The 15394-nt window shown below is 39.0% G+C and overlaps 1 protein-coding gene across 11 annotated transcripts in view; it reads left to right on the top strand.

The window, feature by feature from the left end:
- The window catches only part of ptk2aa (protein tyrosine kinase 2aa), a 59179-nt gene that overhangs the window by 41762 nt on the left and 2023 nt on the right, over nucleotides 1-15394 (top strand). For 6 of the 11 annotated variants that reach the window (XM_079655907.1, XM_079655906.1, XM_079655905.1 and 3 more), the window contains 17 exons: nucleotides 430-450; nucleotides 1921-2018; nucleotides 2424-2508; nucleotides 2597-2697; nucleotides 2823-2938; nucleotides 3309-3409; nucleotides 4369-4458; nucleotides 4569-4773; nucleotides 5296-5407; nucleotides 5520-5594; nucleotides 7251-7349; nucleotides 7700-7810; nucleotides 10284-10343; nucleotides 11042-11081; nucleotides 11668-11771; nucleotides 13759-13914; nucleotides 15135-15215. In XM_079655907.1, the coding sequence (XP_079512033.1) occupies nucleotides 430-450; nucleotides 1921-2018; nucleotides 2424-2508; nucleotides 2597-2697; nucleotides 2823-2938; nucleotides 3309-3409; nucleotides 4369-4458; nucleotides 4569-4773; nucleotides 5296-5407; nucleotides 5520-5594; nucleotides 7251-7349; nucleotides 7700-7810; nucleotides 10284-10343; nucleotides 11042-11081; nucleotides 11668-11771; nucleotides 13759-13914; nucleotides 15135-15215 (1655 nt within the window). The remainder of the gene's footprint in view (nucleotides 1-429; nucleotides 451-1920; nucleotides 2019-2423; nucleotides 2509-2596; nucleotides 2698-2822; nucleotides 2939-3308; nucleotides 3410-4368; nucleotides 4459-4568; nucleotides 4774-5295; nucleotides 5408-5519; nucleotides 5595-7250; nucleotides 7350-7699; nucleotides 7811-10283; nucleotides 10344-11041; nucleotides 11082-11667; nucleotides 11772-13758; nucleotides 13915-15134; nucleotides 15216-15394) is intronic. The other 5 variants (XM_079655911.1, XM_079655910.1, XM_079655914.1 and 2 more) reach the window with 2 other exon arrangements.

Genomic DNA, 15394 nt, shown 5'->3' with positions numbered 1-15394 from the left:
CATGTATTTAATTGCGTGGCCAACTTTGAAAATGGACTGTGTTCTCCTTTCCTCCCACAGTCTTTTTCTATCTTTCTCTGTCTGGCTTTATTTCTTTGTCGCTTGCTTTGCTTATTTTTGGTCTACGTCTTTCTGCGACTTCCTCTTAATAGACTTTCTCCGGACTTATTTTCAGACTCCTGCCTGAGTTCGTATGTGTGTACATGTCATACTGTCTGCTTAATGTGTCAAATGAAACTGCATTACAGGAATGACTATGCAGCGAGCTTTAATTCACTTATTCACTAACTCATGTAAAGAGCGGAATACCACAAGTATCTGTGTGTGTGTGTGTGTGTCTTTTGAGCTTTTTTCAATCTTAAAGCAGCTGTATGGCTCTCTCCCACTCTTCATCTCTTTTTCTTCCTCTTTCTCCCATCGCCAACACAGTCAGCTATGGAGTAGTTGAAGGTAATACTCCCTGTCTCTCTCTGATCCTGTCCTAACAAAATGTATTTTTACATTTGAGTTCATATCTTTATTTGCCGGGCACTTTGTTACAGTCTCCTCAGCCTTGCTCATCAAACTTCAAGTGAATAATTTTTGCAAGATAGTTTGTACATTTAAACCGAATAATACCCATTCATTTACATGATTAACAATATTGATAATGTGGCTCTTTTGTAACCAGTGTTGCAAGTTTGTTTTTCACTAATTAGTGATGGCAAAGAAAAATACAAAGACTTTAGTTACCTAATATCCAGATTGAGAATCACTTGGCGTTTTGAAGAGAGTGCATAGGGATCTTGATAGGAAAATGAAAGGGAGGGCCAATCCATAAACAATGCAAGATGTTTCTTCACAAATAGTTTATTAAGAAGTCTCCTCTGGAGCTGAACATCTCACACTGTGTTGTTTATTGCCTTGGTTCTAATTTCACCATCATGTTGGTTATGAAATTTTTATTTCTTTATCAGGATTTATTATCTTTTGTGTTTGATCAATTATTAGATTTCCTGTAAATTAACTGCACTATGGTTGAAGCACATTTCATTCTTATAATGGAATGTGTTTTGGTTTGGTTGTTTATGTGAGTCAAATAGCCGGACTTTGTTTAGCCCCACAGATGAGGATGAGTTCCTGACGGTCAGTGTCCTGTGTAAACCTCTTGAGCTCAAAATTCAGTCCATTTGAACACACCTCTGTAGAAATGCTTCATGACCTTTTCAACAAGGCGGAAACACTGATAGCACATAAATGTCAAAGCGTGTGCATATCAGGTGGAACAAAACTGTTTTTTTTCCCTTTTGGACATGCTTTGTGAATATGAAAAGGTTACTCGGACGCAGACCGTATCTAATGCACTTCAGATCAAGTTCCTCAGTTTGTATCAGTAGCTCAAAAGATCCAGACGTACGTCTCAGCTTTGCAAACTGTGGTAGAAATGTGCTCTTGATGTTTACATGCAGAGACCACTCAAGGCTTTTAATATCCAGTAATGAAACTGAAATGATAACGGGACTGTGGTGTGCATGTAAACAGGTTTTTATGAACTTTATATTTAGCCTGTTAATGTGTTTACTGTATGCTGGTGTCTTAGTAATTGTTGAGTGTTAGCGTGCATGTTATGTCAAACTTTGTCTATTTAGAGGTACGAAGGGAATAAAATCCTGGGTCAAATGTATTTTTGTATATTGTTCATATTCTACAAATCTGTTTGCCATTGGATTTGGTTTACAATGACATGGATTTGACGGCCTTAACTTACTTTTCTGTGGTTACAAACGATGACCTGATAAGTTCCAAATGGTCCTGTCCTGGTAAACCCCATCCAAGTTGGCAGAGTAAAGCATGTCAAAAGTAACGGGCCTTTCCAGTGTATGAAAAATTAAATAAATATATACATTTAACTCTTTTCCTCTCTTCTCCTCTCGCTCTCAGCGCGGGATTATGAGATCCAGAGGGACAGGATAGAGTTGGGTCGCTGCATAGGAGAGGGTCAGTTTGGAGATGTACACCAAGGAGTCTATAACAGCCCGGTACGTGGAAGTACACACACACACTCATGATTTACTGTACGTAGGTCGAATAAAAGGTGCGCAATAAGCATAGATGCAGTAAGTTGTAAGATAAAGGGGATAAACGGCTGGTAGTTACTCAATTATAAAGCTATAACAAGCCATTTTACATTTAGAAAGTGTTTTCTTATGTCTGCACTGTAACAAAGACCACATTACTTGTTGTTCAGTTACGCATTTTGTCAAACGTAATCATTTCAAGTTAATTGTAAGCAACTTTTTCTTTTACCTGGGTTAAGAGTTTTGTATGTTTTTATTGTATTAATCATTAGTTCATTTTCTAATATATTTAATGTTTGTGATATTGTGGCTTTCAATTTATAATACATGTATGCTAACTTGTGACTTGAAATGTGTGTTCTGCAGGATCATCCAGATCTAGCTGTCGCCATAAAGACCTGTAAGAACTGCACGTCAGACAGCGTCAGAGAAAAGTTCCTACAAGAAGCATGTAAGACCACGCTGTTTGTTTGTGTGTAAGCAAACCATGATTCATTGATCACATTCTGAGTGTGTTAATGTGTGTGTTTTCTTTGCAGTGACAATGCGTCAGTTTGACCATCCTAACATCGTCAAGCTGATCGGAGTGATCACAGAAAACCCTGTGTGGATCATCATGGAGCTCTGCACTCTCGGAGAGGTACGGCTAAAGATAACGTCCTCACATATTGACTAAGTAATATCTGCTATCCTCTATAAATAAAACAGTTCCTTGATCTTAACACCACGTCTTTTTTTTCTGTCCGTCGTTCTCTGTGTCTGCAGTTACGTTCGTTTCTACAGGTTAGAAAGTACAATTTGGATTTGGCCACTCTCATTCTGTTCGCCTTCCAGCTCAGCACAGCGCTCGCATATCTGGAGAGCAAACGCTTTGTCCACAGGTACACACCTCAAACACACGCATGCACAACATACATAAAGTCAAGAATAGCTTTAAGTTTATGATTGCATTTTTTCTGGATTCTTATAATAGCAAAACAGAAAATAAAAATAATTAACCAGGACGGTGTCAATAGTTTTTATTTTTCATGATTTCTTAAAATAAAAATGTGGGTTAAGTTCTTGTGGCTTGTTACGAACACACATTTTTTTCTTTGTTGTATGCTTTTCATGTATGCTGCCTACATTTTTACATGACAGAAAGAACCCAAGTGCACTCGGTAGAAAATATAGAGTGGCAAATTGATATTGTTGCATCTAGAAGATGACACGTATGTTTCAGGTCTAATAGCAGCCTATACTGACTTACAGGGACATCGCCGCTCGCAACGTGTTGGTCTCTTCAGTGGACTGTGTGATGCTCGGAGACTTCGGTCTGTCGCGATACATGGAGGACAGCTCTTACTACAAAGGTAACTTAAACACAGCTTTATAATATGTTGTATTACAGAAGAATGTTTTAAAACAGGGGTGTCAAACTCAAGGCCCGGGGGCCAAATCCGGCCTGCGACTTCATTTTATGTGGCCCCACAAGAGCTTGCAAAAAATATGATATGTTTATTATACGGTTACATGCTACTTTACAGAAGCACGTTGCCCATAAACTACATGTCCCACAATGCATCTCAAATTTGATTTTTTTCTCAGAATTTGACTTTTCTTTTTAAATCATTTTGTGACATTCTTACTGAAGAGACTTGCAATTATTTGCCCTAGACTTCTGCTTTCAGACGTAGTTAATTATGAAGTTATTACCCTATCCGAAAATAATCCAATGCAGAGGCAATAATGTAATATAATACATTATTTTATATATATTAAATATTTATATATGTATTTTTATATAGTCTTAAAGTTACAACCGGCCCTTTGAGTGCAACCATAATGCGAATGTGGTCCGCAATGATTGAGTTTGACACCCCTGTTTTAAAACAACATGTTATCTATCATGCTACTCGTTTGAGCTGTGCAGACCTAAAGAACATGTTGTTGTCTCTGTGAGAGTTCAACTTTTCTAGTTTCCAGTACTTTACCACCACCAACAGGTTAAATCAGGATACTGCAGTTTATCTCAACTTTTATGACAACATTGCCGTCTGTCATCTAGTCTCTAACCCTCTGATTGATTGCATAATTAACCAGCAACTAAATTATAAATGTAATGAGTGGTTTGTATTATATAGCTAATACAGTATTAATTCTGCCATTTATTTAAAAAGAAATCTGTTTATGTCTTTATCTCAGCTTCTAAAGGTAAACTTCCAACCAGCAACCAAATGATAAATGTAATGATTGGTTTGTATTTTATAGGTAACACAACAATAATTCTGCTGTCTATTTTTATTTAAATCAGTTGATGTCTTTGTCTCAGCTTCTAAAGGTAAACTTCCAATCAAATGGATGGCTCCTGAATCGATCAACTTCAGAAGATTCACCTCTGCAAGCGACGTCTGGATGTTTGGTGAGTTCTGATAATTGATATGTGTATTTTGTGAGTTACTGTTGCTTAACAGTAAAGTAACAGTACAGCATATGTGAGTTTGTAATGTTTGTTTCTCTGTCTCTCTGTAGGTGTGTGTATGTGGGAAATTTTGATGTACGGCATCAAGCCTTTCCAGGGCGTGAAGAACAATGACGTGATTGGCAGGATAGAGAATGGCGAGCGGTTGGCCATGCCTCCTCAGTGCCCGCCCACCTTCTACAGTTTGATGACCAAATGTTGGTCGTATGACCCCAGCAAGCGACCGCGATTCACCGAACTCAAAACACAACTCAAGTAATTAGACGTCTTCGTCAGTGTGTGCTTTAGAGTGTTTGTATGTTATCATTTGTGTAAAATGCTTGAAAGGCCATTATACCTGTATTAATACATTAGTCTGTAAGCCACCTGCATGGTCCAGCATACCTAGCCTGTTTTTGTCTTTTAAATTCTCCCAAGTATTATGTTTTTATTCTAATCCATCAGAAATAGGCAGTACATTTCAGCATCCCAAAATGTTATTGTATTATATTTACAGATAGAACCACAGTTTTGTTAGTTTGATGAAAACATTTTACAGTAATTTGTGTTCATAAAGAAACAATTGTGATACTTTGTCTATTTACCATTAAAAAAAAAATCACATTAGCCTCTATCGTCTTGTGTCCTTGGTGATGTTCAAGAGAATCATTTAAAGGGTTTATGATTTTTCCCAAAACCTGAAGAATTGATTTCATGTAGTGAGAGATTTTCTAATGACTGTGTTGCCTATTTATATCAAGAAGTAGACCACTTAATAAGATAAGTGTTGTTTTATAGCACCATACTGGAGGAGGAGAAGATGCAGCAAGAGGAGAGACTTCGGATGGAGATGAGGAGACAGATCACCGTGTCCTGGGACTCTGGCGGGTCGGATGAAGCACCGCCTAAGGTAAGGCTGAATGATCTCTTTCTATTTCTCTCTGGTTGTTTTTCTTATTTGTATTTCAGTAGATGTGTTTGGTTTGTCTGATGAACACAAACTGTTATCTCTCTGTCTGCAGCCCAGCAGACCTGGATACCCCAGTCCTCGCTCCAGTGAGGGTTTCTTCTCCGGCCCCCAACTTAACCACTTCTCGGTACAGAAAACAGGAAACACGCACAAAAACACAGTTCCTGTAGAGGGAGAACTGCTCTTCTGTTCCCTCTAAACCGCTGTGGCCGCAGCGGTGTTTTCCTCTCACATTTGTGGAGGTTTTAGATGGCAGTGTGCAGGGAGAGAGGAAGAATTCAGGCTTACGGGAAGCTATAAGAACAAACAAACTGTATACCATTCAGAAAAAAACTGACATTTAACAAAGATATACAGTAGCAGGAATAGATAACAAAATATTTGTTCAGGACAAATATATATGTTAGTAGTAGTGACTGTAAACTCAGCCCATACAAATATATTATCCAAGTGAAACGTGCTGATCCTATCAGCATTAACTTAAGATCCTTAAATGTTTGTGTTGGTTTTGTGTTCTGTGAATAGCTTCTTGCTTTGCAGTGCAAGCTGTGCTGAGCATCCTTTTTTCTGAAATAATATCTCAGTTTACCGATGATTTTCTGAGACTTCAACTTTCATTTAAGACTTTCTTATATTTTGTAGTAGAATCAAAACTATTTGAATTTAGTTAAACTACATATTTTCCCACTTGTAGTTCTGTTGCAAGAGAACTCCAAACATTCATTATATACTGTCAATTCCTCCTGATTGGTGTTGAATATTTTATTCCTATATCTTGTGTTCAGACCATTCAAATGTCACTGATAGAGGGGGTGGGCATTGTGGCAGTCAACACAACAAAACGTAATAAGGAGTACTAAGTCAAAACTCTAGGAATGTTGTTTGCCTCAGTCACACATCTTCAAAACATACCACACATTTGCATACTCAACATTGGAACATCTTTCAACAGGTTCTATAAATCAACTTTTTATTTGGGCTTAAGCAATGTTTTGGTTGAGCAATATCTTCACAATGAAGGCCAACGCAGTATTTAGTCTGAGTTAACTCAGAAGACAGACTGTGTTGGAAAGCCAGCTGCATGTGTCAAAGTCAGAAAGAGAAATGTGAGACTTTCAGTGCAGTTATTCCTCTCCTCATAAACTGAGCCGACAGCAGGCATTTCCTGTGCTACAAGACACACACACACACACACACACACACACACACACACACACACACACACACACACACACACACACACACACACACACACACACACACACACACACACACACACACACAATCTAAGCCACTCTTAGGGAAATTACCAGCTCTCTCTCTCTCTCTCTCTCTCTGTCGTCCATATAAGGGGTGTATAATTTTAACTGCATGTCAGACTTCATCATATCACACGTCCAACATCTGTACATTTTGGGAACATGTGTTGAACACCAGACTGAGAGCATCTGAACATGCTGTAGATCTCCTATGAATCTTTAAACATTTTACCAACTCATGGCTGGTTTTAATTAACAATGCTATTGGGATTAGTATTCTTGTTTTTGGGAAATGTGGGTTCACCCTCAAATCTGCTGTATGTAATTAGTCTTACATTTAAACATTGACAAAACAGAACTGCCATTTTTCGAAATATTATGATGAACTCGTACTAAGAATAGTTCAGAATCTGGTCCTATGTCATCAAACATGTAAAAGGAGTTTTTGCTTCTTTTTTTCTCCCCTCTGCAGATTCTTCCCACCGTTATTAACTATGTTTTAAACTCTTTCTGTTCCTCTGCAGCCATCCGCCCATGGGGGTGTCGGAGGCAGCTACCCTCCCTCTGACACCTGGAGTCAACACAGACCTGAGCACACTGCACTGTGGAGCCCCAACATGGAGGTATGCCCCCTCAGTCACATATATTATATTTGACCATTGAGTGGTGAGATCAGATTTTGATTCAATTGTATTACCTGTCACATATCAGTCACTGAAAGTGCTGTCTGTTAAGCACATTATTGCCAGCTGCATGTAGGTTTGTTTGAAAACACATTAAAGAACTTAATTGATTAAATAAATAAAACTAAACAACTGAAATAACCTCATTCTCAACTTTCATTGAATGCATGTTATTTTCTTTTGATGAAATGTAGCAGGAGTATATCCTCTTGAATCTTCGTCTAAATATTTAAATAAATTATTCCAAAAAAATGGAACTGTTAACATTTAAGAACCCGTGTTTCCTGCAGGAGGGTGGATGTGTGGGCCATGCTATGATGGAGGAGAGGCTGATGATGCAGCAGCAGCAGATGGAGGACGACCAGCGGTGGCTGGAGCAGGAGGAGAGCTTCATGGTTATGGTAATTGTATTTATACAAGTCACAGTTTTCAGTTTTTCCCTTTGGTATATTCCTGAGAAACAGATGGACTCTTAAAGGAAAGTTCCAATTGTTCTCAACCAGGTCGTTCTCTTTCTGGGTCATCATAATATTTTGCCCTCACCAAGTAATCATTTTTACATAAATAAATATTTAGTTGGGTCCAACCCTGTGGGAGGCTTTTTCCACTTTAGTAAACTAATTTATGTTTTGTTTTGCCAGATGAGCTCCAGAATGTCCTTTACAGATGTTTAAGCTGGCTGCTGTGCTTGATTTATCTCACCAGACACTGAAGCATCCCCAAAAAGAGCCAAATCATTACTTTTGCAAAACAAATATTTTTCCCCTTAGTCAGGTCAGATGTTACTCTTGCCTTGAATTGCAGTCTTCATTTTTGAGCCAGGTGTAGGAGAGCTGAAAGAGAGAAAATCAGCGATGAGTGATGACGGATGGAGAGAGATGTTTTCCTCTTTACAGACCTTTTTTATTTGGAAATCTCTGGATGTCATTTCTTTTTTTATATTCCATAAATGCACCAGTTCTTCTTTGTACCTACCTGTTACAACCTTTGGTAAGACTGATTTAATGCAAGGAGACACAAAGCAGACCTCAATGCTCCCCACATCCCACACAGTTTTACAGACCTTGCACCCTCCTGGAAATTAACAAGTGAGAGCAAGTTTAAAATATCAATCATCAGTAGAAGGACAAGGTTTCAAACACTCTCCTGTCACTTGATACATGGCAGAGGGACTAAGGTGCAACCGCTGCCTGGAAATAATTCCACTCTCCCTGATGCAGCACCAATGGAAGGCCAGTTCACAAAAACAACAAAGTGAGTGTGGTGAAAGTCTGCTTAAATGTAATCCGACTTTTTAACGACAGTGACTATTTGAGAATATTATTCATAAAAGGCAGAGTGGTTAATGAACTCTCAGAATGGAAATCTCTGATTGTATTTGTAGGAATCATTGTCAACTGAAAACACTAGGAAGAGTTTACAGACAAAAAGAGAAATGTAAATATCTGTATAAGGCATCTGTAAAACTGGTATAATGGCATAAAAGCTAGTTTCTTCACTTTTAATATAACATCAAATAAACTGTTAGTTGTGTATTTATTAAGTAACAACCAAGTTCTTCCACCACTACTGTCTGAAGTTCTGAAGTTGTTGGTCAAATATGCTCGCTTACTTTGTGCTAAACTTAAAAGTGGATCAACAGGAGAATAAAAGAGGTTGAAAACAGAAATGACTAAGAGAAGGAAAGTAAAGCCTGAGAAGAAAGAGATGGAAGTTTGTGAGGAGGAAGGAGTGTAGGACAGGAGGAGGGAGAAAGGAAGTGGGATTGGCAAGAGCCGTGGAGAGGGTGGATCGAACAAGGAGCCCATCGGAGAGAGAGAGAGGGAGAGAAACAGAGCGAGATGGAAAAAGTGGGAGGGAGAGAAACGGAGAAGAGAGGTTGGATCTTTTCTCTGTGGCTCAGTGGAGCTTTTCCTCCTCTGGAAAAACTTCTTCTCTGTCTTTCCCTCTCCCTCCATTCTCCTCTGACTAAATGTTTCTCTCAGTCTCATCTTCCACGTCCTTACTTTCCTCTCTCTCTCTCTCCGTGTCTCTGCCCTTCCCTTCATGACTTCTCTCCTGCGTCTTTCTCTTTCCACCTCTTTAAGTTTCTCTTAACTTGCATCTATCTCTATTTCTCATACTTTCTGCCCCTATCTCTGCCATTCTTTCAATGGCCTCCACTCTCTGCTCTCCTCCTTCTGTCTACTTCAGCCTCTATTCTCCCAGGATGCATCTCTTCAAGGCGTGCTTCACCAAAACGGTACTGAAACAGAAAGAGAGTTGGAGTCATGCTGGAGTTTTAGTGGTGCAAATGTAACTTTTTGTTTACGTTGTCAGGGTCGTCTGCTGCTGCTGATATGATGATGATGATGATGATGATGATGATGATGATGATGATGTATAGATGGAAAGCAACCTAGTTATGTGTCTGTAACTTAGTCATTGCGCACATTTAAAATCTGCAAAATCATTTCGCTGGCTTATTATTAATGTATTTTCTTCTGAAAAGTGGTATTTGTTTAGGAAAGGATGAACGGCTGCTCTGCATGGACTTTCTATTTCTGTTTTCTGCAGGTGGCTGTCGCATTGTTTACGGATAGTGTTTGTAATTGCTCCATGCTTTTGGTTACAGTGATTCTTTTATAATATCTTTCTTAATGCTCTTAATGTCTTTCATTTTTGTAAAGCACTTTGAATTGCCTTGTGTTGAAAGGTTCTATACAAATACACGTGCCTTGCCTATAAAAAGTAGACGGGAGTACCGTTTGAAATATGTTAATTCATTTATTTTTGCTTAATTTTCTCTCAGGGATCAACTTTCACAGTAATGAAAATTTGCTCCAAAACACATGCTTAGTTATGGGTTTTTGTATTTTTGTGACTTCCTTCCAGAAGGCAGAATCCAGAAACAGCAGAGGAAGCATCGAAAGAGAGGACGGCATTCTGCAACCGGTCAGTTTTATTTATACATTTGGAATCGGTGGCTCACTACTTTAAAATAAGGGAACCAAAATGGGAAAGGAGCATAGCATGGGAGGAGGAAAAGAGTGTCAGTTTGTATGGTGTGTGGCACAGTGGGTTGTGCATTGGTGTTCGGAACAGGTTCAAACCCCACTGCAGTCAGCATGTCGTTGTGTCCCTGGGCAAGACACTTCACCCCAAATTGCTCCTGGGGTGATTGTCCACAGTATTGAGTGTGTCATTTGCTTTGGATAAAAGCGTCTAACAAGTAACATGTAATGTAATGGAAGTTGTGAAAGTTAAAGAATGTAATTGTGTAAGAGGGAGACAGAGGGAATGTATTCTTTCAGACAGACTGAGGGAACAGAGGCTGGGACAGAAAGAATTTCTGCCACAGAGGGTACTGCCTACACCCCAACCACATGACCACAGAGGACTCATGGGAACTTTGAAGCCTGCTCAGTCCCATTTCACTGTAAATTAGGAATATACTTTCTTAAAGGCATTCCCAGCAATTACCTTATCATCTTCACACCATATATGTTGCAACTGTAAAGTGTTAATATGCCATAACTTGTGAAATCGTAAAATATTAACTTTTTCTGCAGGTTAATTCTCTGAAGACCGGTCTCTCGTTTATTGATTAAAGACAATGTAAAGCTTACCTGTGTGTTTTTGTCTCTGCACAGGGTGGAAGCCAACATATCTACCAGCCTATAGGGAAACCAGGTGAGAGGATGAGCATGCTGATTCAAAAGAAGTGATAACACTCTGTAGTCAATTCAAAACCAAATGGCCATCAATCAAGTAATGGATCAGAAATGTTACTATCAAAAGGTCTTGCAGTATCAACAGTAAAACCAGATATGGAACTGAAGTGCGTTCTTTAGAGTTCTAATTTCCTGCGGCTAATATACTAAAGGAGTATTTAAGTGATTTATGAAATTAGCTCAACCTTCATTCATCTCTATTTCAAAAACAGATCACTTTATTTATGTTTAATATTAAAAGTTGAATGTAGCATTGAATGGAAAACACAAGTGCTTTTAAATTAAATTGTACTTTTTGTTTTACCTGTCAGCATTATGAAAGCTTCTTGAATCCCATTGTCATTTAAAAAACGTCATTATTTATTTGTTACAAAACACATTAAAATAGAAATACAAATAGACCCACATTTAACTTTCTAATCATCCATGCTCAAAACTGTTCATTTATGACATCATTCCCACTACTCACACCAGCAGAGAGTACTTGTTGACATGCATCACTTCATCCCACATGTGTGTAACACTAACACACCTCTCTGTTTCAGAACATGTGGCTCCTCCTAAGAAGCCCCCCCGCCCTGGAGCTCCTGCTCACCTGACCAACCTGTCCAGTCTGTGCCCCGTGGACAGTTACAACGAGGGGGTCAAGGTATGGATATATAAAAAACAGCTATGGACAAAGAGAAAATGTATTCCCCAGTTTGAAAACGATAAGATGAGGCTAATTAAGATCATTTCTAAAAACACAATTCCTTCACTTTGCTCTTATTTCCCATTCTAGCATATTGCTTTTGAGTTGACTTCATCACAATGTGTCATTTTGCTTATGGGTTGCATGCGGTGCCATGCTACGCCTTGCCTGTGGTTTGCTTTGGCCTAATGTGCTGTCCCTCTTTTCTCCCTTTTTATTTTGTTCTCCCCCCTTTCTCTCATTAACACCCATGCCTTCCTTTTGTTTGTTTCCTGTTTCTGACCTGTCACTCTGCATCCATCATTCATCCATCACCTCTTCCCCCTCCTATCACAACCTGCTGCACACCTCTCCAATCTCCTCCCTGTCACCCCCCACCCTCACCTCCCCTTATCTCCTCCCCCTAGCCGTGGAGGGTAAGCTGATCTTTGTGTTTGTCTGTCATGGAAGTAGTTAGCTATTAGTTAGCATTAGTATCATGTGTGGAGAAGCTTTATTAGCTTTCTGATTTTTTTTTCTTTACCAGAGGCACAACAAATTACACTTCGTACATAAATTGTGAATCTCCTTCAGCAATATTTCATGCAGAAATCCAGTTTTTAGGCTCTAAAGCGTGGGTATTATAAGCTTTACTCTGATCCATATTATTCCAAACTTAAACAGCTGGTTTTAGGCTCGTTGTGGTCATAGCTAATGTTTTATGACAAAAAGCCCTGGTAAAGAAAAATGAAACAAATGAGTCGTCGTAGTGATCGATAGAAGCACTGTAAACTGATGACCCTGTCTCCCATTGCATCTTAACATAGTCTTTAGATAGTATAGAATCAATAAAATAATAATAATAAAATAAATGAGTATAAAGTTGAATTAACTTGTTATATAGTTCTGCATTATTATTTTTTTGTCCCTGTGATTTTCCCAGGAGAAGCTGAGGGATTAATTTGTCTTTTTCCTTATATACTAAAGTTTTCCATTACAGAAGCCAACATTAAATGCACAGAAACTAAATTATAGCTTAAGGCGATTCTTATTAAAATAGAGCTCTCTAGAGATTCATTTCCTCTGAGCTTTCCTCATTAATGTGGTGGCCTACAAATCACTTTAGCCTTGCTTTAATTACGTCCCCTCTCTAATGGCCTCAGCTTAAACTAAATCAAACCAACTGAGTAGTTTTGTGAACATTAAATAAACCTGCATTAAGGGATTTGTACCACCAGGGGACCGAACGACAAAAAGAGACACACAATTTGATTTGTGTCAACCATATAAAATCGTTACAGATTCAGCAGGTATACAGAACATCACATTACTAGAAGATCATTTGATTTTAAATATCACTTAATGCAGGTTGAACATTGAGTCACTAGAAAAGTGTCTGTCCTGCCATCCCACTGTGCTAACATCCTCTAACATAGTAGTAGAAAGTGTTTAGTATTTATGTAGAAACGCATGTAGTAAGAAATAACACTCTCAGACACACAAACCTAGTATTATTTGTGTGATCAAATCTAGTCACATACTGCCCCCTAGTGTTGTGTCTGTATAACTACAGTCACCTATATTAAATCTGGTAGAAATAAAAGAAGGAAAACGGCTAATTCTGTGTGGATTTCCAATCAGTGTCGATGGTAAATGTAGTGAAGTAGAGCAGTACATTTCTCAGCGTATGCTTTATTGATGGAGAAGGCCAAAGTGTCCTGTCGTAGTTTGGCATTCATGCAGAGATGAAAAAGATGTTTGTTTTCATCTTGAAATCAGCTTTCCTGCTCAACATAGCACTCTGATTGATCTATGTCTTCAAATGAACATCAGCACTGATAGGACAACCACAAAAAAGGGGCAGAATTAGACCTTTTGAACATTTTAATTTAACTTTAATAACATTTTCAAAGGTGTCACATTTCCATTTTTCGTTGCTCATTGTCATGTCTTCCCATGGCTCCAGTTGCAGCCTCAGGAGATCAGCCCGCCCCCCACCGCCAACTTGGACCGTTCTAACGACAAAGTGTATGAGAACGTGACGGGGTTGGTTAAAGCTGTGATTGAGATGTCCAACAGGATCCAGCCTGCCGCCCCCGAGGAGTACGTCCCAATGGTCAAGGTAGGATCAATACAACTGTCCACTTTGACAGTCTGCAACAATCTGTGAAACACTGGCATCTGAACTCTATTAACTTAGAAGGAATGTGTCAAAGATACCAATCATCCCACCTCCTCATTTTAGAGGGTTTAGACCAGGGATGGGCAAATGGCGGCCCGCGGGCTGCATGCGGCCCCCACCTCCTCTTTTTGCGACCCTCAGATTAATTTATAAACAACGTAATTAATAATAAAAATAATTTTTTTTCTTCTTTTTTTTTACATGTAGTATTGATACCGTCCACTAGACTCCTAGTTACGTCGCGAGCTGCGTACATGATTTAAAATACCGCAAAATAATCTGTGACGCATTTCTGTGTATTGTGTTTGTTTCCCGGGGAAACCCTCACAAGAAACACCGTCTGTTGTTTTGTCTGCTGTGACGTTAAGTTGCCTCTTGTAATTATGCCTTTACAAGCTTAAAAGTTTTATTTATCATCTGAATTTGGCGAAACAAGTTTAATATTCTTAAAACCAAGACTTTGTTTATTTGAAATCAGATGAAAACAAACTGTCACGGACCCTGCCGTGTTATCTATGATTACTACACTTTTCATTCATAATTTCATCGGGAGGGAGGGGGAGCGGTGCTGAGGAACAGCAGAGTGCGGGTTGACAGGTGTCTGTGTTGACATTCCTCTTATTGTGGAATAAGGGGAATGCAGAGACAGGCTACAAGTGTCTTAGGTTCAAGTTAGACAACTAATATCTGGGTTAGTGTTCATGACTTCATGTTTATCTAATTTTAATGGTTAATCTCAATACACAGACATTTTCCGTGCTTTCCAATAGTTTAAAATCGTTTTATTCCACTGTTTAATAACCTGTTCAATACAAACATGCCACTTGTAAAAATGAAATAACATTTCTGTGAACTGATATTTGTTTAGTGAGCTTATTAGAGGATGTTCCCATTTTTTGGGGGATGTTCCCTTTGATTGTAAAATGTCAATGAAGATGTCAGACTTAGTATATTTGTTAATAATTACATACAAAAACACATGGAATATTTGTGTGTGTGTGTTCCAAGTGAATCTGCGGCCCCCTGGTGGCCAGTACATCAATTATGTGGACCCCACCACCATCAAAGTTGCCCATCCCTGGTTTAGACAAACGTTAAAGGTCCATAGTCAACGGATTAACACTAACTGAAGACTGATGAGAAAATATGTCTCTGTGTAGGAGGTGGGTCTGGCCCTCAGGACTCTGCTAGCAACAGTGGACGAGACGCTTCCTGTGCTGCCAGCCAGCACACACAGAGAGGTACACACACACACACACACACACACACACACACACACACACACACACACACACACACACACACACACACACACACACACACACACACACACACACACACACACACACACACACACACACACACAGTTAATATCTGTATATTGCAAACCTATAAGCACTTTGAGCACCAGGAAAAGCAC

This window comes from Notothenia rossii (assembly GCF_949606895.1).
Source record: "Notothenia rossii genome assembly, chromosome: 10".
NCBI lineage: Eukaryota > Metazoa > Chordata > Actinopteri > Perciformes > Nototheniidae > Notothenia > Notothenia rossii.
Note: the sequence above shows the minus strand (reverse complement) of the source record. Positions and strands in the feature narration are given on the sequence as shown.